Below are 25,099 nucleotides of genomic sequence, written 5' to 3'. Positions count from 1 at the left end.
AAGGGTAGGAAACTAGAAAACAGTGATACAGTTATGGCATCTTATACGTCTAACAAGTTGAAACATCTTTCTGACACAGTGATTCTGATGTATGGGTAACATGAAACATTACTGCCATATTCACAGGTTATTATGAGGAGTCAGAAATTCAGAAAAGCTGCCACAAGGGCTACTTTAAAAACAGTGTTTTGTACTGGTGTCTAGTGCTCCTGCAGAAAATGTGCAGGAATTTGTGCCCAGTTGTTTATTTTGTTCACATCAAGGGCGCACTTCAATGTACACCGTGTGTTTTTCCAGACAAGCTTCAGATAAACACAAAACCCTACCGGATGAGTGGTTACATAGGAGAGAGAGACGGATGTAGCCTTAGTCTCGAGATGGCCATGTTTTGTAATGCCTGTTCATTTTTGCCAGAAAATATTGCTAGGTGTAGCACTTTTTCATGGGATGAAGACTGCTCCATTTTTCTTCTTCAACAATATCCACGGTAACTGAGCAATCTAGATCCCTGCGCTCCGTTAGGTGTGTCAGATGATTAACGTAGCAGCGTGTGAGCTGTAACATAAATCACAACCATCTGAGCTCCGTGGGAAATGCCTGGCGATCGTGCCGTAAATTCCCCCTCGCCCCCCTCTGTCTCTACATCTCCCCCTTCACAACCCTCAATCTCACAAATACCATCCACCCTTCCAGTTTAGTAAGCATCCACCAATGACCACCCTATATTTCGTCTCTTGTCTCTAGAGGAACATTCTAGATCTTGAAATGAACGGAAAAGATACATTGAAATTCTGGGAATTTGGAAAAAGAGAGAAACATAAATACTGTTCTGTTGTTGGCCACTCGACTTGGCTGCCAGGAAATCTAAGGTCAACTGAGACTATCGACAACTTCGAGGACCCAGCTGCTGTAAAAAAAAAAAAGTGATGGCAGAGACCGAGAGGATGCTGAGAGCCTCAGGACAGGCAGGGAAGGAGACAGCCTGTGTATTCACACCTCATCCTGCCACGCTCCTATAATGTGGCTTTTTTTAAATCATGGTTTTATTTTGGAATTAGTCATCTTACACACACATCCCTGGAGTGTGGGATGCAATTCCTACACGATTTTTTGGTGAACTGCAATAGCAGCAATAGTTAGCAGTTAGAGCAGCACCTACATATATGGAATATACTGTATAGACCAGTCAGCCATAACATTAAAACCACCTGCCTAATATTGTGTAGGTCTCCCTCGTGCTGCCAAAACAGCCCTGACCTGCAGCGGCATGGGCTCCACAAGTCCTCTGAAGGTGTCCTGTGATATCTGGCACCAAGGCATTAGCAACAGATCTTTTATTTCCTGTAAGTAGAATGGTTGGGACTCCTTGGATTGGATTTGTTTGTCCAGTGCATCTTGCAGATGCTCCATTGGATTGGGATCTGGGGAATTTGGAGACCAAGAAAACATCTTGAACTCTTTTTCATGTTCCTCAAAGAATTTCCGAGCATTTTTTGCAGTGTGGCCGGGCAAATGATCTTGGTGAAAGAGGCCACTGCCTTCGGGGAATACCATTGCCAAGGAGGGATGCACTTGGTCTGCAACAATGTGTAGGTAGATGGTACATGTCAGAGTAGCATCAACATGGATGCCGGGACCAAAGGTTTCCCTACAGAACATTCCCAAGAGCATCATACTGCATCCCCCGCCTTCTTCTCATAGTGCATCCTGGTGCCATCTCTTCCCCTGGTAAATGACATAATTCACCTGGCCGTCCACATGATATAACAGAACTCATCAGACCAGGCCACCTTCTTCCATTGCTCCATGGTCCAGTTCTGATGCTCATATACCCATTTTAGGCACTTTCTGTGGTGGACAGGGGTCAGCATAGGCCCTCTGCCCAATCTGCAGTTATGCAGCACCATACGAAGTCGGCTGCCATGCACTGTGTTTTGATACCTTTCTATAGTCAGTTATTTCTATAATCAGTTAATGCTATAGTCAGCATTAAGGTTTTCAGCAGTTTGTATTGCAGTGCCTCTCCTGTGGGGTCGGACCAGACAGGCTAGCTTTTGTTCCCCACACGCATAAATGAGCGTTGGATGCCCATGACCCTGTTGCTGCTTCACCAGTTGTCCTTCCTTGGACAGGTACTGACCACTGCATCTTGAGAACACCCCACAAGACCTGCGGTTTTGTAAATGCTCTGACCCAGTCATCTAGCCATCACATTTCGGCCCTTGTCAAAAACACTCGGATCCTCATGCTTGCCAATTTTTCCTGCTTCCAACACATCAACTTCAAGAACTGACCGTTCACTTATCTAATATATAATGGCATCCGTGACAGAGATAAACAGTGTTATTCACTTCACCTGTCTAATGTTATGGCTGATCAGTGTGTGTGTTTATCGGGAATTATTTCTGAAACTTCCCACAGGTTGTAATTTACGTTCGATAACACTGACGTGTTTTTCCACCGGAGATTGCATTTTATGATTTTCCTATTGCCCGCATTTTTCATTGAGGCCCCCTCTTGTCAATCACTGGATGTATTTTCAATCACTGTGGGTGCATTTTATTACCAAAAAAGGTAGGCTTAGGAACGTATGGAGCTAAGAAACATGACGTCTGGTTGAGGACAAGTCGGGGGGCCACAGTCCTGCTGAACAGTGGCTCTTGACCTTTGGAGAGTCATGCCTGAGATGTGCTGAGAAAATGCCCCCTACCCCCTCCCCCTTCTGTAGCTGGATTGGTTGAGACAGATGAGTGGCGAAGCAGGCCAGCCACGACAGCCGTGAATGTAGGCCAAACTGGAGCGGACGGCGTTAATGGTGATCTCTGAGGCCTTGTGCCTGGTGTTCTGTTACACTGGCCTTTTCACTGCCTCCGGTGGACCAAATGAACTTTAAATGGACTCTTTTCACCAACGCCATCGATGGAACGGGGCTGGTGGCACAAGGCCTGCCTGCTTTAATGGCGCGTCTGTGTTGCACACAGCAGATGCACAGAATCCCCTTCTTTCCTGCAAAGCTTGGAGCCAGTCTAAGGGTACCAGGCCTAGTCGCCAAAGCCCCCCTCCCAGTGTCAGCCAGTGCCCAGCCCAGGCTGGGATTAACTCCCAGTCCAGTAACTCAAAGGGCAGAGCGCTGAGGTTAATACTGTCGTTTCATTTTTGCTGGATGCTTCTTTTCATTAATTAAAATTCATTTTGCTGTCTTTTTGTATTGTCATTTTATTTATCTTTTATTTTATGCAGATAATTATGCACACATGAAATTAGGCGGCTAATTACTGTATATTACACTACTATTGCAATACCAGAAATAATGTACAATGTTGACAAAGTTTTTCCAGATTCCTTCTGTTTTTTTTTCTTTCTAATTCATAACACTTAATTGTTTCTAATATCCAAACAGATTTAGGACAAAGTGCAACATGAGTAAACAAAACACAGTTTTTAAATGACCATTTAATATATTTAATAAAGGAAAAAAGATTCATCAGCACCCATAGCACCCATGTGACTGACCATGAACACCCCAAAGCTCTGACCCAGTCGCCTGGCCGTAATAATTGTGACCCATCACCACGAAATTCTTAAGTCTTAAGTTGCACTGGTAGAACTGCACCCATAAGACTAATTTCGTGGTGATGGGTCACAATTTGACCCGTATTAAAACCACTCAGATCTTTACCCCCTGCGTATTTTTTCTGCATACAGCATGCCGATTAGGAGCATGGAATGCTTTCTTACTATCCAATAAATCCAAGACCTTGATAGGAACTGTTTGTACAGGATAGTCCATGTTATTTGCTTTGCATGGGGGCTACCAAAATGTTTTAGCTCGTTGGTGTGTACATATACACAAATGCACAATCACAACCAGTCAATCCCCTGAATGGGAACCCAGACAAAACATTTCTATTGTGCAAATTCCGGGTGAAACTCCAGGTGAAAACTTGTTAAAGAAATTGGGTTTTTATGAGGTTTCATTTACAACTGAAGTCAAATTTGGTTCTGACAGTGGGAGTTTGCTGTTAACTGTCAAGAGCGATTGAATTAATAAATAAAATTAATAAGACATCTGTGAAAATATTTACTGAATTAAAAACATAGGATGATGAAATATTATCCTGTAGATGGATTCAGAAATGAAAAAAAAAATAATGTAGTGCCCAGTACAGAATCTTCGTAGCAGCATAAGATGAAATTGCAATAAGATACTGTGAGACATAGCAGCATAAGGTGACATTACGATAAGACACTGTGAGACTTAGCAGCATAAGGTGACATTACGATAAGACACTGTGAGACATAGCAGCATAAGATGACATTACGATAAGACACTGTGAGACATAGCAGCATAAGGTGACATTACGATAAGATACTGTGAGACATAGCAGCATAAGGTGACATTATGATAAGACACTGTGAGACATAGCAGCATAAGGTGACATTACGATAAGACACTGTGAGACTTAGCAGCATAAGGTGACATTACGATAAGACACTATGAGACATAGCAGCATAAGGTGACATTACGATAAGACACTGTGAGACTTCGCAGCATAAGGTGACATTACGATAAGACACTGTGAGACATAGCAGCATAAGGTGACATTACGATAAGACACTGTGAGACATAGCAGCATAAGGTGACATTACGATAAGACACTGTGAGACATAGCAGCATAAGGTGACATTACGATAAGACACTGTGAGACATAGCAGCATAAGGTGACATTACGATAAGATACTGTGAGACATAGCAGCATAAGGTGACATTACGATAAGACACTGTGAGACATAGCAGCATAAGGTGACATTACGATAAGACACTGTGAGACATAGCAGCATAAGGTGACATTACGATAAGACACTGTGAGACATAGCAGCATAAGGTGACATTACGATAAGACACTGTGAGACTTAGCAGCATAAGGTAACATTACGATAAGACACTGTGAGACATAGCAGCATAAGGTGACATTACGATAAGACACTGTGAGACTTCCAGGAGTTCACTTCTTGTAGTATTGTCACCATCTGAAGTTCGGGATCACCTGTGCTAGTAATCTGAAAGGGGTAAAATGTTTTTTTTCTGTATTTTTCTGATATTGGAAGGCTTTTTTTGAAGGATTGGGTATATCAAAAGCCTGCCACTTTCTGAAAAAAATCTTTGTCACGAAGTTCTTGTGGAAAGTTGCTGGGTGAACGTCTTCTGTTTTTCACTATATATATATATATATATATATATATATATATATTTATATATATATGTTCCTTGTTCCTTCAGTGACTGATTACTACATTTTTACTCAGGACTGAGTTTTGAAAATGCTTTTGGGCTGGAATTTGAAGGCGGAATTGTGTTTACTGTTGGTCAGATGTCGTAAATTCTCAGGGGAAATCATTTCTGAGGCGGTAGCAGAATAACAGGTCCAAGACCAAGTTATTTATTTATTTTTTTGTAATCATTGAGTACCTTAGTTCAAACCTCTTTGTAACTGATCTGTTTGGAGGGAGGGAGTGATCTGCAGAGAGATAGGTTCATGTCAGCGCTTATACTGCTATTAATGTGCTGCCAGTCCCCATGTAATTTCCATTTCGAGTCACAAAAGATTGACCCCATCTTAGTGTGTGTGTGTGTGCGTATATATATATATATATATATATATATATATATATATATATATATATATATATATAGTGATGATGTCTGTAAATTATTAGCTGGAGGTGGCATTAGTGTGGTGGTGCAATGCTTCATATCAACTGGTGTTAGAGATTAAAGGCTCCCTTTTGTGTACATTGGCATAAGTGGACCAATAAAATGGCGGGTGGGGGGGGGGGGGGGGGGTGAACACGTCTGCAGTGACGTGTGCATATTGGCTTCATCATACCACTGCACACAGCAGTGTTGCTCTGACGGCATAGATACATAGGGACTGGCTAACAGGTTATGTAGTTTACAGATGCTTCAGTACTCATTCACAGATTATCGTGGCTTTAGTACTGCTTTACAGATTACAGGTTTCGAACTATTTTCTTTTGGACAGTTACATGGCACACAGTTTGTAGTGTAGAGCCGAATAGGAGCAGTTCCACTAATATGAAATGATTTTAAATACAAATTTTAATTTTAGGAAGGTGCTTCTTTCTTTTACAGTGTTCAAGCTAGTTAACGGTTAAAATGATATAATACGAAAACTAAAATATAAGCAAAAACTATTCCTAAAACTGCAGGCAAGAGTTTCCAAGCCAAATGAAAGTAAATTGAAATTAAACTAAAACGGAAATAGAAGAGAAGAAAAATACGAAACAAAATAAGAAAACAACCTGTGTGTTGGAGCGTACCAAGTGTGAGCCAATGGGAGGCCAGTAACAGGACAGGGCGGGGCTTCTGCAAGCCCCTGTGTCATAATGGCAAGTAATTGCCAGCCTTTAGCTTGTTGTTAGCGGTCAGTGAGACGCATCTGGCTTTAGTGGGCTTGACTGTCTTGTTGGGGTTATTTTGAGGGCTAGCCGGGTGTTGGAGGAGAAACACTTTCTTTAGTTTTGCGGTTATTATTATTATTGTTATTATTATTTTTGTTTATAGTTTATTGGCAAGGATTTTTCAGATTTCTTTTTTTGTCTGGGTCCCATCCCCTCCCATGCTTTGCATCTTGTCCGCTGACGTTGTGTATAGACTTCGCTGTCCTCTGCACAGTAACCTGGCAGACGTAACGGCCTCCTGTCCGTGTTTTTCTCTCTGAGGGCTCTTACCCTAACCGCCCCATGAGGGTCTGCCCTGGAGAAGCTGAACAGGCCCCATTGCAGCACTGCGAAACTCCACTGCTAAGCGCTCATCTTTGTGTTTGTGATTCCGGTTAAATCTGGGTGAAAAAAAGTAGCAACAAAAGCAACTGCATCACATTAACTAATGCACACGTGCCACACAGAATATGAAACTGACTGCAATCGGCCCCTATCTTTGCCCTGTTTTTTAGGAACATTCTGATTCGCTTCTCTACATGTCCCTTTAAGCTGACTGTTCTTGCTATGTTGTACCTCAGTGGCTGTGAATCTTTCAGAGCAGGGTTAGGCAACCTTGATCCTGGAGTTTCGCTATCCAACAGGTATTTTTCATCCTACCTGATGAGTCACTATCTGATTGCGATCAGGTAGGAGAGAAAACCTACAGGATACCGGCACTTCAGGATCAGGGTTGCCCACTCCTGTTTTATTGGGGGTGTCCTGCAGCATGTTTATGTCTCCTTGTCTGGTGCATCCTTTGCTCCTCAACGCCCTTCTGGACTTTCAAACAACTCTCTTTTATTAGAGTAGTATAAGAGGAGGTTTTACCAGCTCCATTGCTGTAGGCTTGGTGCTGTTGCTGCCTTCCATTTCATCCAAACTCTGGATGATGTCGGCCAAATTGTGCCGTAAACTGAATTTTGACATATTTGGTGGGGAGAAAACGCTTTGTGTGGCTTGTGAGAGATGCTCTTAGAGGTCGTGTTTCTCGTACAGTGAACAGCTGAAGAGCGATTGCTTTTTCCCGTGCTTGTGTTGTGTTTAGACGTCCATCTTCCAAATCTGTTTGCCCGGGGCAGGCTTGTGCTCATACCTCTTACAGGGCCCACTTGTAGTATGGAACTCAAGTAAACACTCGTCCAGAATGCAAACCGCATGAGCAGGCTGGCAGTAGCCATTGACCCTGTTACTGGAGGCATGTGGCTACGGAGTGCATTCTACTCTCCTGAATATAAAATGTGAATTTGTTAATTGCTCTTGGACTGTTTTAGTGTTTATAGTTATTAATAATGTAGCAGAAATAAATCAAAAGTTTTTAATGCACTACACAAATGTGCTTCTTTTTTGGAGAGCAGTAGCGCAAATGCAAATAAGTTATTGCAGAAGCCAAATGAAGCGTAATTAACACTTTAATGAATTTAGAATTCATCTGCAACAGAGGAGCAGCGCACGGCCTACTCTCGGGAAGTAGGCTGCTAGCACTGGGTTACTGAGTTTTTTGAGTTTTCCTCACCGATAATGTCTGGTTCCCATGCAAGTGCAACGCTTGCTAGCAATGGATTGTTTTAGCAGGTTGGATAGTGAAACATACAGTTCACATAATGAGACTTCAGAAGAAAAGAATGCTCAATTTATATTGCTAAACGACGTAATTGCCGTCATTGATATCCAGTCCCCCATGCACACCACCAATACATCATTTCTCTATACTTCCTTCGTACAAATACAGCTTTTTCACATCTATACCTAGAACCTAAGTTCTAGAATGAGGATGCCAGTGTAGCTCTGGGTGTTTGTCCCCTGAATGCTAAAATTATCGCAGCTCTCAAGCCAAAGCACGCAGAATGCATGCGGACAGTGTTTGGTGAAATTGCCGTGGGTTCAGACTTCAGTCCTCGGGCGCCATACTTGGGATGTTTGTATTTACAGTATTAAACGCGATTTGCCGCCACTCAGGCTGAAGACAGACGCATCAGATAGTGTTTCGCCAGGTCGCATTAACAAACCACAGCGGCTGCTCATGTCAGATGAGAGAGTTTGAATATTTTTCTTGTGTTTGGATGGGTTTCCTGCCTCGTGCCCATTGCCTCCAGGATAGGCTCCGAACCCCCCGCGACCCAGTAGGATAAGTGGTTTGGAAACTGAATGGATGGATGGGTTTCTCCCATCCATGGTTTTAAGTCATGTAGGTGAATCCTTTTGTGTGAGTGTGTGGACTGTAAGGCTGCCCTCTGCCTGGTGCCCAGTGCTTCCCGGGGTAGGCTCCAGGCCCATTGTGAGTCATGAGCCTATAATGGATAAGTAGCTCGTAGGATGAATGAATATAGACTCACCCTTTCACATTCGCAAGGGTTAACGGGGGGGAAATCCCTACCAATGTCAACATTTGTGAATACTATTTAGACACCCCTATCCGCAACCCATAATAGTCTGCTAGCCTGAACGAGCACAAAAAAATCTATTTCTGATTTCTAGACAGACAGTACTGTACTCTACACTTTGCATGTTAAATTGCTGTTTCATCTATTATCTAGACCTTTTAAATATAACATATAAACAATCTCAATTACGTCCCTGTATGTAGAAAGTGACCACTGATCACATTAGGGGCACTACGTTTCGGAAATGTAATTGCCAAATTAACAGCATTGAGAAAAAAGTTTAAAAGTTAAAAAATATGGGATTCCGTGGTCAGAAAGACAGCTAAGCTGTGAGAGAGGCTGGTTGCTGAGGCAAAGATTCGTGGCATAACCAAGCCCAGACTTTGAATATTACAGAGGACCTATTCTTCTGTCCTGCTTTTTCCTTTTTTTTGGTGGGCTATATGGCTGTAATTTTTCCTTTTAATTGATCACGACCAACTAACCAATACCGTGAATGTCAAATTTGTGATTGCCAAGGGGCACCTGTACAGTGTAACTGTTTAATTGGGTGTGTTTTACATAGACAGTGTCCCCTCTGACACCTGTAAGTATTTTTTTTTTTTTTAAAGAGAAAATGCTTGTCTTATTCAGGCAAAATGTGAGTATGGAAAATGAATGGATGAGTGAATGAAAATACATTTTAAAAACCTGCCTCATTATACACAGTATGGCATCTCTGAGTAGCTGTTCTGAACTCCCAGCTGGCCAGTTACGGGCCTCTACTCTTGTTGTGATGCTGTTTCCAGACCTCTCGGAGTCCAGGCTGTGTAATGTCTCTCCCATGTATACTGATCTACATTCTGCTCATACAGACATGCGCCATTATATGTTGTCTGGGATGTTACTGACAAAATTTGATTAACAGATGAAGTAGAATGGAGCATTGTTCAAAAAAATTAAAAACAGCATCAGGCAGGAAGGCAGCTGAAGGAATCTGCCCCTGACCGCAATCTCTCTGCATCTCTGCTGTCTCACTAAATCCATTGAAGGACCCGGCAACACGGCAGGTTCAGTTCTGATGTCCAGCCCCAGTGGGATAGTCACATGACTGTAATCGCATGTATCGATTTGTTGTTTTCCACCACTCACTCGCTCGGTAAATATGTATCGGTGTGTCCTATTTTTCATTTGCCGGTTACCCCAGGCCAGAACCCCATTCGACCGTTTAATCAGTGGGGAGATTGCCCGCACGGTGTTTGTGCTTGTTTTCCTGAACCAGCTCCCAATGGCTCCGCCCTGCCCCCCGTGAGGAATCCCGTCACGTGTTCCTGTTTGCCGAGATGCCCGGCCTCTCGGTGAGCAGCGAACTTCCTGTAAAGGACGCGACAAGGTCCAAAACAAAGCGTTAAATGAAGTATATACTGTCACATGAAGATGAGACAGAAGAGGGTTCCAAGTAAATTGAAAAGGTGATTTTCACAAAAGCTTGATGTTGTATTACTGACTGCAGCAGGTGCTAGCACAGCGACGAAGTGATGATTGATGAAAACGTAATATCTTCCGTCATTTCGCTCTTTCATTTTTTATACCCTGGATCAATGGACGGCTTTCCTGTGATGCAGTCAACAGGTTAGGCTCCATTGTGTTTGCACAATAGGCACAGCGACACACAGCAAGCAGGTGAGATGTGTGTCCTTGCGATTCCTATACACGATTTCTATATTCTTTGTGAATATAGATATGGAATATATAGAAAGTATTACTATTTAACACATACCAGGAGTATTCTGAATAAAGTACTGTACTTTAATTTGGAAGCATATTTTGAAAAATCCATCAACATTTCCATCAGTTTGTGTGTGTACTCCATGCTGATATACCTTTACATGTATGTTTTGAGGTTTTTAAAGCAGTAAAAATTATACCTGAAGTGCAAATCAATATTGTATAAATAAATAAATAACTAAATAAATAGATAAATTACTACTACGACCACTGCTACTACTACTACTAATAATACACTGCCTATTTAAAACATTTTACTGTATAGGAAAAGTGGGTACAAAAAAATTGATGGATGGATGGAAGGATGGAGACCGTGAGGCTGGGGTATGTCTTAGGAAACAGAATAGGATGCAGGTCCACAATATAGGCAATTTACTGCCAGTTTGCTTAACTGCCTGTCCTTGGTCTTGGCAAGAAACTAGATTATAGGGAGGAAACCTATAAAACATGGGAAGGACATGCGGAGGCTGAATGTGAACAGCCAACCCCAAGGTGTGAGGCTTCAGTGATAAACACCGAGTTACCGGCACTGATTAAATGGTGAACCTGTCTTTATAAATCTACATAAAGACATCCGTAAATGTTTTGGGGGGTGGCACTTGGCCCACATACAGCACACGCCGGGGGTGGGGGGGGGTGCCTCTGCAGACGCGTCCCAGCGACTCAGCGCATTCCGTGTCTTGTCCCCGCAGATCCCGCAGGTGAGCTACGCCTCCACGGCCCCGGAGCTGAGCGACAACACCCGCTACGACTTCTTCTCGCGGGTGGTGCCACCTGACACCTACCAGGCGCAGGCCATGGTGGACATCGTCAGGGCCATGCGCTGGACCTACGTGTCCACGGTGGCCTCCGAGGGCAACTACGGCGAGAGCGGCGTGGAAGCCTTCGTCCAGAAGGCCCGTGACGATGGTGAGCCTCTTGCTTATGCTGCCATTTTTGCTTAACATATGACCCTATATATCATAGTGAAACGATCAACCAAGCATCCCTACAGCCGTACAACTTAAGGCACCATTATTTGTTAGGGAAATCAATTGTGGGGGAGACTGTCTCTGGAGTACATATGAATAACAAATGAGTAACATGAGAGCGTGTTTAGTGAGCATTTAATGAGTAACATGGGAACATAGTTGGGTAATTCAGGTCCAGAGACTAAAAGTGCAGACCAAGATTTTGTTTCAACCAATCAGGTGAGCATAAGAGTCACAGTCAGAGTACTCAATTAGTCGGTTGAAAGAAAATCCTTTTCTGGACTTTTACTCTCTAGACCTGAATTACCCAACTCAGCATGGGAGTATGTTTGATGAGTATTCAATGAGTGATTTGTTAGTATATAGGTTGAATAAATAAGTATTGTTATAATGTTTTATATTCCATTTGTATTAAGTATTAAGTTTGATAAAGAAATGTCTGATGAGCACATAATGAATTGTATGGAGTTGCGTTTGATGAGTATGTAACGAGTGAACTGGTAGAGTGTTTGATGAGTGAGTAAACAATTTGCAGGATAGGTTTGGTCATGTTAGCTGTTTGCACATGCGGGACAGGTTTGGTCATGTTGGCTGTCTGCGCATGCGGGACAGGTTTGGTCATGCTGGCTGTCTGCGCATGTGGGACAGGTTTGGTCATGTTGGCTGTCTGCGCATGCGGGACAGGTTTGGTCATGCTGGCTGTCTGCGCATGCGGGACAGGTTTGGTCATGCTGGCTGTCTGCGCATGCGGGACAGGTTTGGTCATGTTGACTGTCTGCACATGCGGGACAGGTTTGGTCATGCTGGCTGTCTGCGCATGCGGGACAGGTTTGGTCATGTTGGCTGTCTGCACATGTGAGACAGGTTTGGTCATGTTGGCTGTTTTGAACATGCGGAACAGGTTTGGTCATGCTGGCTGTCTGCGCATTTGTATCTTACATAGCAGTTCACTGAGTAGCAAATTATTTTCTCTATTAATGGAAAACCTGTGATTTCTGTTGCAGGTGTGAATATTGATCAATCCGTATGATAGGGCAGGGTGTGCTATGATGTTAGATATTTTTAATTTTTTTCAAGAATCTGTGTTTGGCGTTAGGGTGCTGTTTTTGTAATGATTTATGTGGGTGATTAATACATGGCATCTTGTAGAAGGCTGAAGGGACAGTGTTACTTGATAAGTAGAGTGTCGAATGAGCAGTAAGTTATTCTGTGTAAATGCATAGCTTTTGGGGGCGCGGTTGGTCGGTGGGCAGTGGCTTTGCCTGTCAGCCCTGTCTTCCCTGTGCATGTGGGGTGTGTATGGACTCAGTGTGGCATGTGGGTTTCATCTCCCCCCGATGACCCTCACCAGAATATGGGGTATGTAGAAGGATGGGAGTGTAGTTTCATGAATGAAATAAGCATGTTTTATGCCAACCTGAAACCTGTCCTTGACAAATCGTTAATGGACATTGGCTTGAAGGCATGTAAAAGAATTATCTCACACAAATAGCGGATAATTCGTTTTGTCTCAGTAGGGCGTAATGTGACATGAAGATGGTATCAGTAGTCACCATGACGTCATTGTGCCCTGTAAGTGAATACTGCTGGGAAAGACCCTGATGACAGACTGAGTTACGATGGTCGGCAGAGAGAGGTGCTCACACTATTGAAACAAAAGCAGAAGATGTTGTTCTGGAATATGAGTGATATGGCTGGATTAGCCTATGCAGAGGTAGGTATCCTCACCGCAAAGCAGAAGGGCCGATATTAAACAGGGTGGGGGGCGGGGGAATCAGGGGTATGATGGAAGAGCCATCATGGAGAGCATGACAGTATCTCAGCAGTGTTTGTGAGATTTGTGTTTGATGTTTATGTCCATAAGCACTAGAATCGTATATTATCCCTTAAACATGTACCTGTTCCAGAAAGATATACAATCGTGAATATATCACAAGTCATAGATTAATAGAGTGGTTGATGAAGGCGTAAATTCAATTAAATCATTTAGCAATGCAGAATACACTTTCTGAAATGTTTGTAGATGCACATTATAAACAATATTACACAAACATTTTCCGTGAAATGTGGAAAGACCATGCACGAGCCAAGGTACATGGCATCTTGCTCTATATATTTGAAGTATAAATCTTGTTTTTAATACAGTTGTTCCATAGATAGATAGAGAGATAGATAGATTGATAGATAGATTGATTGATTGATTAAATTAATCCTGAAGAAAATTTAGGATCCCAAAGGAAAAGCCTCATAAAGTAAAACTATAACACTATAGTATTCAAGTCATATAAAGAAAATTAAAGTTAAACAGAGAAAAGGTTGCACATATATAAACTACAAAAGGAGCTCAAAGCAGCATTTAACCTGCAGTTAATCTAACAAACTCATCCATTCAGTACACATAACCACCATACCTGGTCACAATTAAATTGATGCAATACATTTGCTACAAAGACAGCATACAAGTTGTAAGAGTCTAATGGATTTTACAATCCCTGGCATCTAACCATAATTCATTAAATAATTTAATTAAAGCCAATCGAGGCCGACTGAGCCTGTTAAACATCCTGTCTGTGTCAACATTGAGTCTTCACAGAGACGGATGTTAATTCGGATCACCTCCTTTTATTCTATGAGAGTCACGTGTCCATAAGCGATTTGTACAAAGCAGCGTTTTCGTACAAAGAACAACGGAATAAGAATGATATGCATATAATAGCATTTCGGCTGAGATGATGTTGGAGTCAATATCTGAAGTTTTGAGACGTTGTTCTGCTGCTGCTTTAGATTATCCCCGCTACACGCACCATCACAGACATGCTTTCTCATGTTTTCTCATGATTAGTTAGAACATGTCATCGTTATTACCCCACTTGACTTATTGGGACTCTAAGTGCTTGTAATCTAAGAGAAAGGCGTGCTTTTAGGTACTCATGGAACATCGAACGAAAAGAAGGTTCTGGATAGCAGCATCAAAAGAGCTCTCAGCATTAAGGTCTTTCCTTTGTAACCTGAATTGCTTTTGACCAACTGGAAACCAGAAGCTAAGAATAGCAGCACTATCGAGAACTTGCATTCCTATTCCTTTGAACCATTGTCCCATAATTCCATTATGCCAAGTGTGATGTGATTGGAGAGATGGGACATCTCCTGTGCTTAGATTCACACCTTTGATCTAAGGGCTTGTCTCTCTTTTCCTGGGGCTTAGTAGATGCAGTCTGCATGATGCCACTCTCCTGCTGATTGGCTTTTTAGAGGTAGTTGTCCCTTTCTCATGCTTTGGTGGATGGCTTCCCATTTGAGAAGGTCAGTGCCGAGGTCACACTTGAGCAGCATTCTGGAACTTAATTAGCATAATCGCAGTGTAAAGTGTGAGGAGGGCACAGATTTCTGGGGAGGTAATCAGCTGGTAATCGTAAGTGAGACTGAGAGCGTCTGGGTTTCCACTTTGTTGGTTTTTAGTTAGAGAGCAAAATGTAAGCTTCGTATCGCCAGCGTGCCCATACATTGTGCCCTCGTGTCCTCCAAAGCTCTCAAGTCGCATGGTTTGTCTTCCATCCATCCAGAAGACTTGAGTTTTTCATGCATTTTTATAACGTGATGCCAACAAATTGCAGAGAGTTTTTCAAAGTCATATAATGTGAAAGACACACTGTACCCTGTTGGCGTGTCTGTTTATATATGGATTTTATTTACATATTGACTGTATGGAGTGAGTAAGACACTACTGGTCTGGGAGAGTCACCATGCGAGGGAGAAATAAATAAGTGGGAAAAAATTTAACCAGCCTCCTGTGATCAGCAAAGCAGTCCAGGAATTTGTGAGGCTAATCACACAGCAGTTGGGGGTTACAGATGGGTATTGCCATAGCATGTGTAAAATGGGGGAAATTTAGTTAAAGCCCAGAAACAAATATACCAGTCAACACAACTCTCCTCAGTGAGTCGCCCGTGCAAAACAAATACAGTCTGTAGCTGTTTTTGCCGATGTTGCTGGGGAGGGGTACAGTGAGTAGTGTAGCTCCCTCACCTGTCCAAGGGGAGGTGCCTTCCCTCTGACTCTGTGTGTGGGGTCTGTTGTGTAAAAGCTATGGTTTCTCTCTGGCTTTGTGGGTTTGCTGCAGTTCGATGTCCTTGTGATGCCCATAGTCTGCAGTGTGCCCTAGCTCCCTCGCTACAGGCTCACTGTGCTGAACTAGATGGATGGATGGCTTCTGTGGATTAGTCCTCTTAAACTAACCACTCTAGCAAGAAGAGCACAGTGGGGCTAATTCCAAACTGTCTGAACAGTTTAGGAAACAATAAAACTCCTTCTGTACTTGACCATTTAGCTCCCAGTTCCTAAATCCCCGTGAAGGTTTTCTAAGTCGAGGCCGCCGTGGACAAGGCTCTGTAAAGAAAGATTGATTTTATTTCTCTTCAGCCATTAGGCCGCGGCAGCGGCTCGCGTCGGCTTGGAGCAGCCTCACATCTCGTATCGACAGATCGGTGGAAGTCATTTTTTAGCAGCAAAAAGACGCAACTGCGCTGAAAATAAAACAAACTGACCTTGCTTCATATTTATCAAATTCTGCTAACCTGTTCACATTTAAATATACTGGCGAGTGCCGACAATATCCCCTAACTTTACCTTCCGTATTACTTTGCAATTCAGTATTTTTCCTCAGCTCTAATGAAGGAACCATAACCACTGATTTAACCAACGGAACGTCATTAATGGCTGTCTAGACATTGCCTTATATGTAGTACAAAAGAGTGTTAATGTGATATTTGAGTGAGGTTATTCCATTCCAGTAAATCTTCTAGATGCCCCCCATCTAGCAAAACTAATACAATGAGCCACAACAAATATAAACTAAAGAAATACTAGTTTGTTCCTTGTGTCAGCCATTGTATTTTTGTGTCATCGTACAATGGGCAGACGTGCTTTAATGCAGAGGGTGACCTGGGCAGAAGCCCAGGGGCCTCTGCTAACCTCAGCTAAGTGCACTCTGCCATGGCCTTGGGGTGATTTGAAAACATACACAGCCCAGGGGCTTCTGGCCATGTTAATGTGCCTCTGGCAGTGGTACTTAAAGTCTATTAGCATCTTCTGGTGAATTCAGCTTAGACCCCTTTATTGCCAGAGCCAGGAATTCCTTGTAAGTAAAACAAGCACACCATACTCAGTGAGAGCACAGACCACCGGTGGAGTGGGAAGGGGGGCAGTCGTGCTCGGGCATGGTAATGTGCAATCGGGCCAGGTGTGAGTACGCCCTTACACTAATTCTTGCAACTGTGCCTGATTTTTATGTACCATTGTCATGACCTGATCTAGGGCCAGGCCATAACAAAGTCTTTCACATCTGTCGTGAAAAGTTAAAGTCAGAGATCTGGGTGTTTTCGCTGTTGCTTTTCCTCAAGCTGCAGGTGAACATTTGTATTTGTGTTCAGGGCCAAATAAATGGCCCCTTTCCGGGTCAACGAAGAAAAAGCAGGATCTTCATTTGGGGAAAATGGCACCATTTTCAGGGGAAGCGGAGTTTGGTGGCAGCGAGACGAGCGGGGCACGGTGAGTGGTGACAAAGAGTGTCGGCAGTAACGGAAATGAAAACAAAAGGTGTGAGGCGCCGGAAAGCTTTTTGTCGGCAGGGTGTGTGAGATGGGAATGCAGGCTGTGCGGAATCCTGCTGAGGACTGAGTATGCCAATTAATACACGTAACAGGGCAGGAAGAATACGTAGGTCCTGGCTATTTCGAGTCCCCCCCCCTTTTTGTATAAATGGTACACCCCTGTAGTGTATGTGTCTCGTCCCCCACACTGACTCAAGTGCTTTCTGCTAGCTAGCTGCAGGTTCAGAATCAAGTTTACGTTTTACCTTCTGACTGCCGAAATTCGATGAGGGCGAGCTGAGCCCTGATCAGCACTGAAAATCAATGGCACCCCGTTCTGTGAATAGCACAGTGTATTAGTCCGGCACCTGATGAAATCTAAACCCTCACTGAGCAATCAGGCTATCAGCAGACAGGCAAGGGATGCACTGGAATAAGAAACGGCGCAGATTTTGATCGTGACACACGAGTTTCATTCCAGAAACTGCAGTTCCCGGAATAATAAGAAGAGTCACATGCTGCAGAGTCTAAACTCTGATGCTGTTCGGCCACCTTCACCCTTTTTGTTAACCTGCTAGCTGCACGCAGGTAATATTGCATCTGTCTTCCCAAACGGCTCTGCCTAGTCTCCCTTATGACATCTCGAATGCAGGGTGGCCGCAGTCCCTGGCCAAGCTGGCAATATAATGATGGTCTATCACAGGGCACATTTTCACATGATTTAGGCAGTCCAATCCACCAGCATTGCTTTGGATCGAGGACAGAATCTGAAGCACGCAGGGGAGCAGGCAAACTCTACATACACAGAACCAGCGGTGGGACGTGGATCCAGTGAGCCATTACACCACCCACGCAGAGAGTGCTGCGAAAAGAGTTTCTGTAATTCGTAGATGAAGGTATTCCACCTTCTCTCATCAGAAGTCAGGCTACTTCGGTCCTTGTTTCTTCTCTACTGGTCTCAACGAAGGTGTTATTTAGCTCTGTTCATACACCACACTCCCACGTCAGCCTTAAGAGGTACATTGTCAAATCAAGTATTTTCTGCTGTAGAGCTACATTAAGTTTGCTGTGAACCATATGATTTTATTTTTTTCTGTGTGGTTTGAACCGTAACATTGGAGGCCTAAAGCTACGTATCTGCTGTTTAAATTTCTCTAGGGGTAATTTGTATTTAGCTGTGTTACAGCGTGGTGATGTTTGATCAGAGGATGCCAGTGGCTCTCTGTGTACTGCTATGCTGTACAATTTCGCACACAAAACAATGACTTCTTTCATTGCCTTTCCAATTGCCCAGTGCAATCAAAGAGTTGCATTAGCACCACGATCAGTCCTCATTTGCCTCCATCACGGTCAACAAATTCAGGACCCTGCATGTCGAGTGGGCAGCTATGGCCTGCTTTATGTTACAGGTACCGTAAAGGTACCAAAAGCAGAAATTCACTCTTCGGATCTGCAAGCTCTCAATTAATGCTCAATGTGTAATTAAACCGCAAGAACGAAAACAGAGGTAGTATGGATGTAATAGCAGAACCACACACCCGCTCATACACAGATATATAATACATATACAGTGGTACCTTGCTTTGCGAGCATAATTTGTTCCGGAAACGTGCTTGTAATCCAAAGCACTCGTATATCAAAGTGAATTTTCCCATTAGAAATAATGGAAAGTCAGATGATTCATTCCACAATCCAAAAAATATTCATATAAGAATGATTAATACTAAATATAAAGTAAAAATACATAAAACAAATTAACCTGCACTTTTGAAAAGAATCGTGGATGGTGTGAGGGAGATGAAAGAGAGGAGAAAAGGAGGGTTATTTTGTAGGACAACTTTCAATATAACTAACGGAATCACTGCTATCTGTTGGCTCACTGGAATCTTTTTCTTTTTGTGTGACTTTACCAAGGAACCTATCCAATGACAGCCACTTTTGCCTCCTTTTGGATTTCACGGAAATGTGACATTGCATTGTCGTTAATCAGATTCATCGCTTGCATATATGTGTGACCTGCGCTGGCAAAATGAGTCGGAATGCGCACAGGCTAATTATGAGCTAGAGTCAAAAATGTCAAAGAATTTTTTTGACAATTTTCGTCGAAATTGAGATTTTACCAAAAATGAGTCCATTAAGTCATCATCTATCAATCCCAATAATCAAAATAGCAAATAAATACCTTGAACCATCATAATTTGAATGTTTTGTATGGGCTTTGTCTTCAGAAATTAGTCCTTTATCTTAAACACGGATTTTCTAAGATAATTTATCTCCAGTCACTCGCGGCATGACTGGGAATCCCCCCACCGATTGTTTGGTACCACCGTGAAGTGAGGCTCGCCTACTTTCTAAAAATTTGCATAGAATTTCCAATGACATCACTCTGAACCAATAGAACTCGATTTTATAAAGCTCTGTTGATGTAAACAACTTCTAATGAATGTAAAATGAATGTCATTTTTTGTCCGATTCCAACAAACCATACATCATTTTGAAGGTTTTAAAAAGGAGAATCTAAAAATAATAATAACTCCATTGTGAAAATTTCCTCATTGTGACTCATTTTGCCAGCACGGGTCACATATATATTATATATATATATATATATATATATATATATATATATATATATATATGCATATTCACATTTTCATACTTCAAGTGTTTTTGACAAGTATCGATTCACTCCAGCTTTTGAATTACCATGTCCCCTCTACCCCCCCTGGAGCCAGGCCTGGGGGTGGGGCTCGATGGCGAGCGCCTGGCGGCCAGGCCTACACCCATGGGGCCTGGTCGGGCACAGCCCGAACAAGGCACGTGGGTCCCCCCTCCAATGGGCTCACCACCCATGGGAGGGGCCATAGGGGTCGGGTGCGAAGTGATCTGGGCGGCGGCCAAAGGCGGGGACCTTGGCGGTCCGATCCTCGGCTGCAGAAGCTAGCTCTAGGGACATGGAATGTCACCTCTCTGATGGGGAAAGAGCCTGAGCTGGTGCGCGAGGTTGTGAAGTTCCGGCTAGATATAGTCGGACTCACCTCGACGCACGGCTTGGGCTCTGGAACCAGTCTCCTTGAGGGGGGTTGGACCCTTTTCCACTCTGGAGTTGCCCGCGGGGAGAGGCGCCGAGCGGGCGTGGGCATACTTATTGCCCCCAGGCTGGGCGCCTGTACATTGGGGTTTACCGCAGTGGACGAGAGGGTAGCCTCCCTCCGCCTTCGGGTGGGGGGACGGGTCCTGACTGTTGTTTGTGCTTATGCGCCAAACAGCAGTTCGGAATACCCACCCTTTTTGGAGTCCTTGGAAGGGGTGTTGGAGAGCGCTCCTCCTGGGGACTCCCTTGTTCTGCTGGGGGACTTCAATGCTCACGTGGGCAGCGACAGTGAGACCTGGAGGGGCGTGATTGGGAGGAACGGCCCCCCCGATCTGAACCCGAGCGGTGTTTTGTTATTGGACTTCTGTGCTCGTCACGGGTTGTCCATAATGAACACCATGTTCAAGCATAAGGGTGTCCATATGTGCACTTGGCACCAGGACACCCTAGGCCGCAGTTCGATGGTCGACTTTGTAGTCGTGTCGTCGGACTTGCGGCCGCATGTTTTGGACACTCGGGTGAAGAGAGGGGCGGAGCTGTCAACCGATCACTACCTGGTGGTGGGTTGGCTCCGCTGGTGGGGGAGGAAGCCGGCCAGGCCTGGCAGGCCCAAGCGTATAGTGAGGGTCTGCTGGGAACGTCTGGCGGAATCCCCTGTCAGGGAGAGTTTCAACTCCTACCTCCAGCAGAACTTCTCCCATATCCCGGGGGAGGCGGGGGACATTGAGTCCGAATGGGCCATGTTCCGTGCCTCCATTGTGGAGGCGGCTGACCGGAGCTGCGGCCGCAAGGTGGTCGGTGCCTGTCGCGGCGGTAATCCCCGAACCCGCTGGTGGACACCGGTGGTAAGGGATGCCGTCAAGCTGAAGAAGGAGTCTTATCGGGCCTTTCTGGCCTGTGGGACTCCAGACGCAGCTGACGGCTACCGGCAGGCCAAGCGGAATGCGGCTTTGGCGGTCGCTGAGGCAAAAACTCGGGTGTGGGAGGAGTTTGGTGAGGCCATGGAGAACGACTTCCGGACGGCTTCGAGGAGATTCTGGTCCACCATCCGGCGGCTCCGGGCGGGAAAGCGGTGCAGCATCAACACTATTTATGGTGGGGATGGTGCGCTGCTGACCTCAGCTCGGGACGTTTTGGGTCGGTGGAGGGAGTACTTCGAAGACCTCCTCAATCCCACCGACACGCCTTCCAATATGGAAGCAGAGTGTGGGGACTTGGGGGTGGACTCGCCTATCTCGGGGGTGGAGGTCGCTGAGGTGGTCAAAAAGCTCCTCGGTGGCCGGGCCCCGGGGGTGGACGAGATTCGCCCAGAGTTCCTCAAGGCTCTGGATGCTGCGGGGCTGTCCTGGTTGACACGCATCTGCAGCATCGCGTGGACATCGGGGGCAGTACCTCTGGACTGGCAGACCGGGGTGGTGGTCCCCCTCTTTAAGAAGGGGGACCGGAGGGTGTGCTCCAACTACAGGGGGATCACACTCCTCAGCCTCCCTGGTAAGGTCTATTCGGGGGTCCTGGAAAGGAGGGTCCGCCGGATTGTCGAACCTCGGATTCAGGAGGAGCAGTGTGGTTTTCGCCCTGGCCGTGGAACAGTGGACCAGCTCTATACTCTCAGCAGGGTTCTGGAGGGTTCATGGGAGTTTGCCCGACCAGTCTACATGTGTTTTGTGGACTTGGAAAAGGCATTCGACTGTGTCCCTCGTGGGGTCCTGTGGGGAGTGCTCCGGGAGTATGGGGTACCGGGCTCCCTTTTAAGGGCGGTTCGGTCCCTGTATGACCGGTGCCAGAGTTTGGTCCGCATGGGCGGCAATAAGTCGGACTCGTTTCCGGTGAGGGTTGGACTCCGTCAGGGCTGCCCTTTGTCACCGATTCTGTTCATAGTTTTTATGGACAGAATTTCTAGGCGCAGCCAGGGCGTTGAGGGCTTCCGGTTCGGTGACCTCAGGATTAGGTCTCTGCTTTTTGCGGATGATGTGGTTCTGTTGGCCTCATCGAGCCGTGACCTTCAGCTCTCACTGGAGCAGTTCGCAGCCGAGTGCGAAGCGGCTGGGATGAGAATCAGCACCTCCAAATCCGAGACCATGGTTCTCAGCCGGAAAAGGGTAGAGTGCTCTCTCCGGGTTGGGGATGGGGTCCTCCCCCAAGTGGAGGAGTTTAAGTATCTCGGGATCTTGTTCACGAGTGGGGGAACGATGGAGCGGGAGATCGACAGGCGGATCGGTGCGGCGTCAGCAGTCATGCGGGCGCTGCATCGGTCTGTCATGGTGAAGAGAGAGCTGAGCCAAAAGGCGAAGCTCTCGATTTACCAGTCGATCTACGTTCCTACCCTCACCTATGGTCATGAGCTTTGGGTAGTGACCGAAAGAACGAGATCGCGGGTACAAGCGGCCGAAATGAGTTTCCTCCGCAGGGTGGCTGGGCTCTCCCTTAGAGATAGGGTGAGGAGCTCAGTCATTCGGGAGGGACTCAGAGTAGAGCCGCTGCTCCTCCGCATCGAGAGGAGCCAGATGAGGTGGCTCGGGCATCTGATCAGGATGCCTCCGGGACGCCTCCCTGGGGAGGTATTCCGGGCATGTCCCACTGGGAGGAGGCCCCGGGGAAGACCCAGGACACGCTGGAGAGACTATGTCTCTCGGCTGGCCTGGGAACGCCTCGGGGTCCCCCCAGAGGAGCTAGACGAAGTGGCCGGGGAGAGGGAAGTCTGGGTCTCCCTGCTGAGGCTGCTGCCCCCGCGACCCGACTCCGGATTAAGCGGGAGATGATGGATGGATGGATGGATGGATGTCCCCTCTATCATGAAGGCTAAGGTAAAAGCTTAGAGTATAGCAGAATAGCCCTGGAAGGTAAAGGTAGCCTGTGTTGGTTTTTCCTATGCAATGTTGCAAGTAAGTGGATGGCTGATAAATGAAGATACACCTGCAGACAGGGAAAGTGACCGTCTAACCATCCAGCTGTTCATCCATCTGTCCGTCCGTCTGTCCATCCATCCATTCATCCATGTATCTTATATAATAGTTTGTCCAGTACAGGGCTTTGGTGAGCCTGGAGCCTGTCACAGGTAGCAGAGGGCATGTGGCAGGGGACACCATGTAGACTGTTAATTATCTGGTTGTGTTAAACAAACAGTAGGAAGCAGAGAGATTCAGACAGACCCAGAACCCTCTTTGGTGGGGGGGGGGGGGCATGCTGTGGAACCTGCTGGAAAACGATAAACTGGAGCGGGCGTTTCCGCCTGGGACCCAGAGTGCACCTAGAGTGCACACTGGCCGCACTGCTGTGCCCCAAACTGGGAGAACTGGCCTGCAGTTCAGCCCTGAGAGAGCTCTTCCATCAGCCCAATTAAAGCGGTTCGTTAACAGACACACTGTCAAGGTCGTTACTAACGAGGTCCTCACTTTGAGAACTGCTTCCCCTCGAGCATTTTCAAGTCTTTCTTGCAAACAGCTGCAGCACACTCAGAAGCCACAGAGCTGCCTGCTCTGTAATTTTTCTACCGGGTCCTTGTGAAATACTGCACAACAATTTGTCAAAGAACAAATCAGTCCCACCCTCTTCTCCTGAATGTAAGAGGCAATGAAAGCTCCAGGCCCAGCGGCCATCCATGTGAAAGGAGGGCAGGAGATACCAGCCGTACGTCATTTTATCAGCCTCCAAACCTGTACTGCCTGCTGTTAGTATCCTGCTGCAATTTTATTTTTTTTTGACAGCTAAAATGTAACCCTGTGTTTGGTTTGTTAATGTTTGTAATTTAATTAGCAGCATTATGAATACAAATTTGGTCACGGCCAAAATTAGAAATTCTGCCTCCCCCCTTGCTAAAATATGAGACAAATTGCCCATTTTCTGCATTTCTGTTTTGCGATACGGCTTGAGTGGTGAATCTGCCCAATTTTACGTTAGAAAAAAACAAAAATCACAAACTTCAATTAGTATTGTGGCTTAATTGTTAAAATTGTTGAAATTTTGAAATAAATTGAACAGAAATTTATTTTCGTTTTGCATGGCTTGTTTTTTTTTGTTATTATTATGTTTAAATTATTATCTGAGGACGCCGTAGTTACTGTAGGGTTGTTACCACACACCTCTGGGACCAGGGTCTGGCAGTCACCATTGCTCTATGTGTGTGGAGTTTGCATGTTCTCCCTGTGTTGTTGTGAGGTTTCCTCCGGGTACTCCGGTTTCCCCCCACAGTCCAAAAACATGCTGAGGTTAACTGGAGTTACCAAATGGGTGAACTGTGTGTATGCCCTGTGATTCATTATTCTGTAGTTTCCGGGATAGGCTTTGGACCCCCGAGACCCTGTACAGGACCAGCAGGTATAGAAGATGGATGGATGGATTTAAGGAGTCATGTTTATTTGCTGCTGAGGCCTACAAAAATCCACTATTTTGTTTTGATGTAGGTAAACATAATGGGTGACCACCCTAACCAGTTTGGAAGGGAGGAATCCAGGCAAACCATTGGGGAAGGCAGAGACATCAGACTGTGACCTTTCTGGATTTAGACAGTAATGCAGAGCCGATGCAAGATGTGATTAGAGGGGACTTAGGCAAGTCCAGCCCTGACAGGCATCCGGATTGCCTCTGCAGCCGACTGACATGTGTGATGAGTTAAGGTAGCAGTAGTGAGAGAGGGGAGACAGAAAACAGTTAAGGGTCTAACACATCTGTAGGATGGGAGACTGGACAAACCTTCTGGATGCTGACCTCTTACAAACACTGGGGGAGAGGCAGAAATACAGCAGGATGATGAGTGACCACTGTGTTTGCTTAAGGTAGATTTTTGGCTACCTGAAT

The 25,099-nt window shown here is 45.2% G+C and overlaps 1 protein-coding gene across 2 annotated transcripts in view; it reads left to right on the top strand.

Annotated features, from left to right (window-relative positions):
* Positions 1 to 25,099, top strand: part of LOC125747266 (metabotropic glutamate receptor 4-like) — a 398,550-nt gene that overhangs the window by 246,504 nt on the left and 126,947 nt on the right. For both annotated transcript variants that reach the window (XM_049022267.1, XM_049022266.1), the window contains one exon: positions 11,345 to 11,561. In XM_049022267.1, coding sequence (XP_048878224.1) covers positions 11,345 to 11,561 — 217 coding nt within the window. The remainder of the gene's footprint in view (positions 1 to 11,344; positions 11,562 to 25,099) is intronic.

This window comes from Brienomyrus brachyistius, chromosome 8 (assembly GCF_023856365.1).
Source record: "Brienomyrus brachyistius isolate T26 chromosome 8, BBRACH_0.4, whole genome shotgun sequence".
NCBI classification, from domain to species: domain Eukaryota; kingdom Metazoa; phylum Chordata; class Actinopteri; order Osteoglossiformes; family Mormyridae; genus Brienomyrus; species Brienomyrus brachyistius.
Note: the sequence above shows the minus strand (reverse complement) of the source record. Positions and strands in the feature narration are given on the sequence as shown.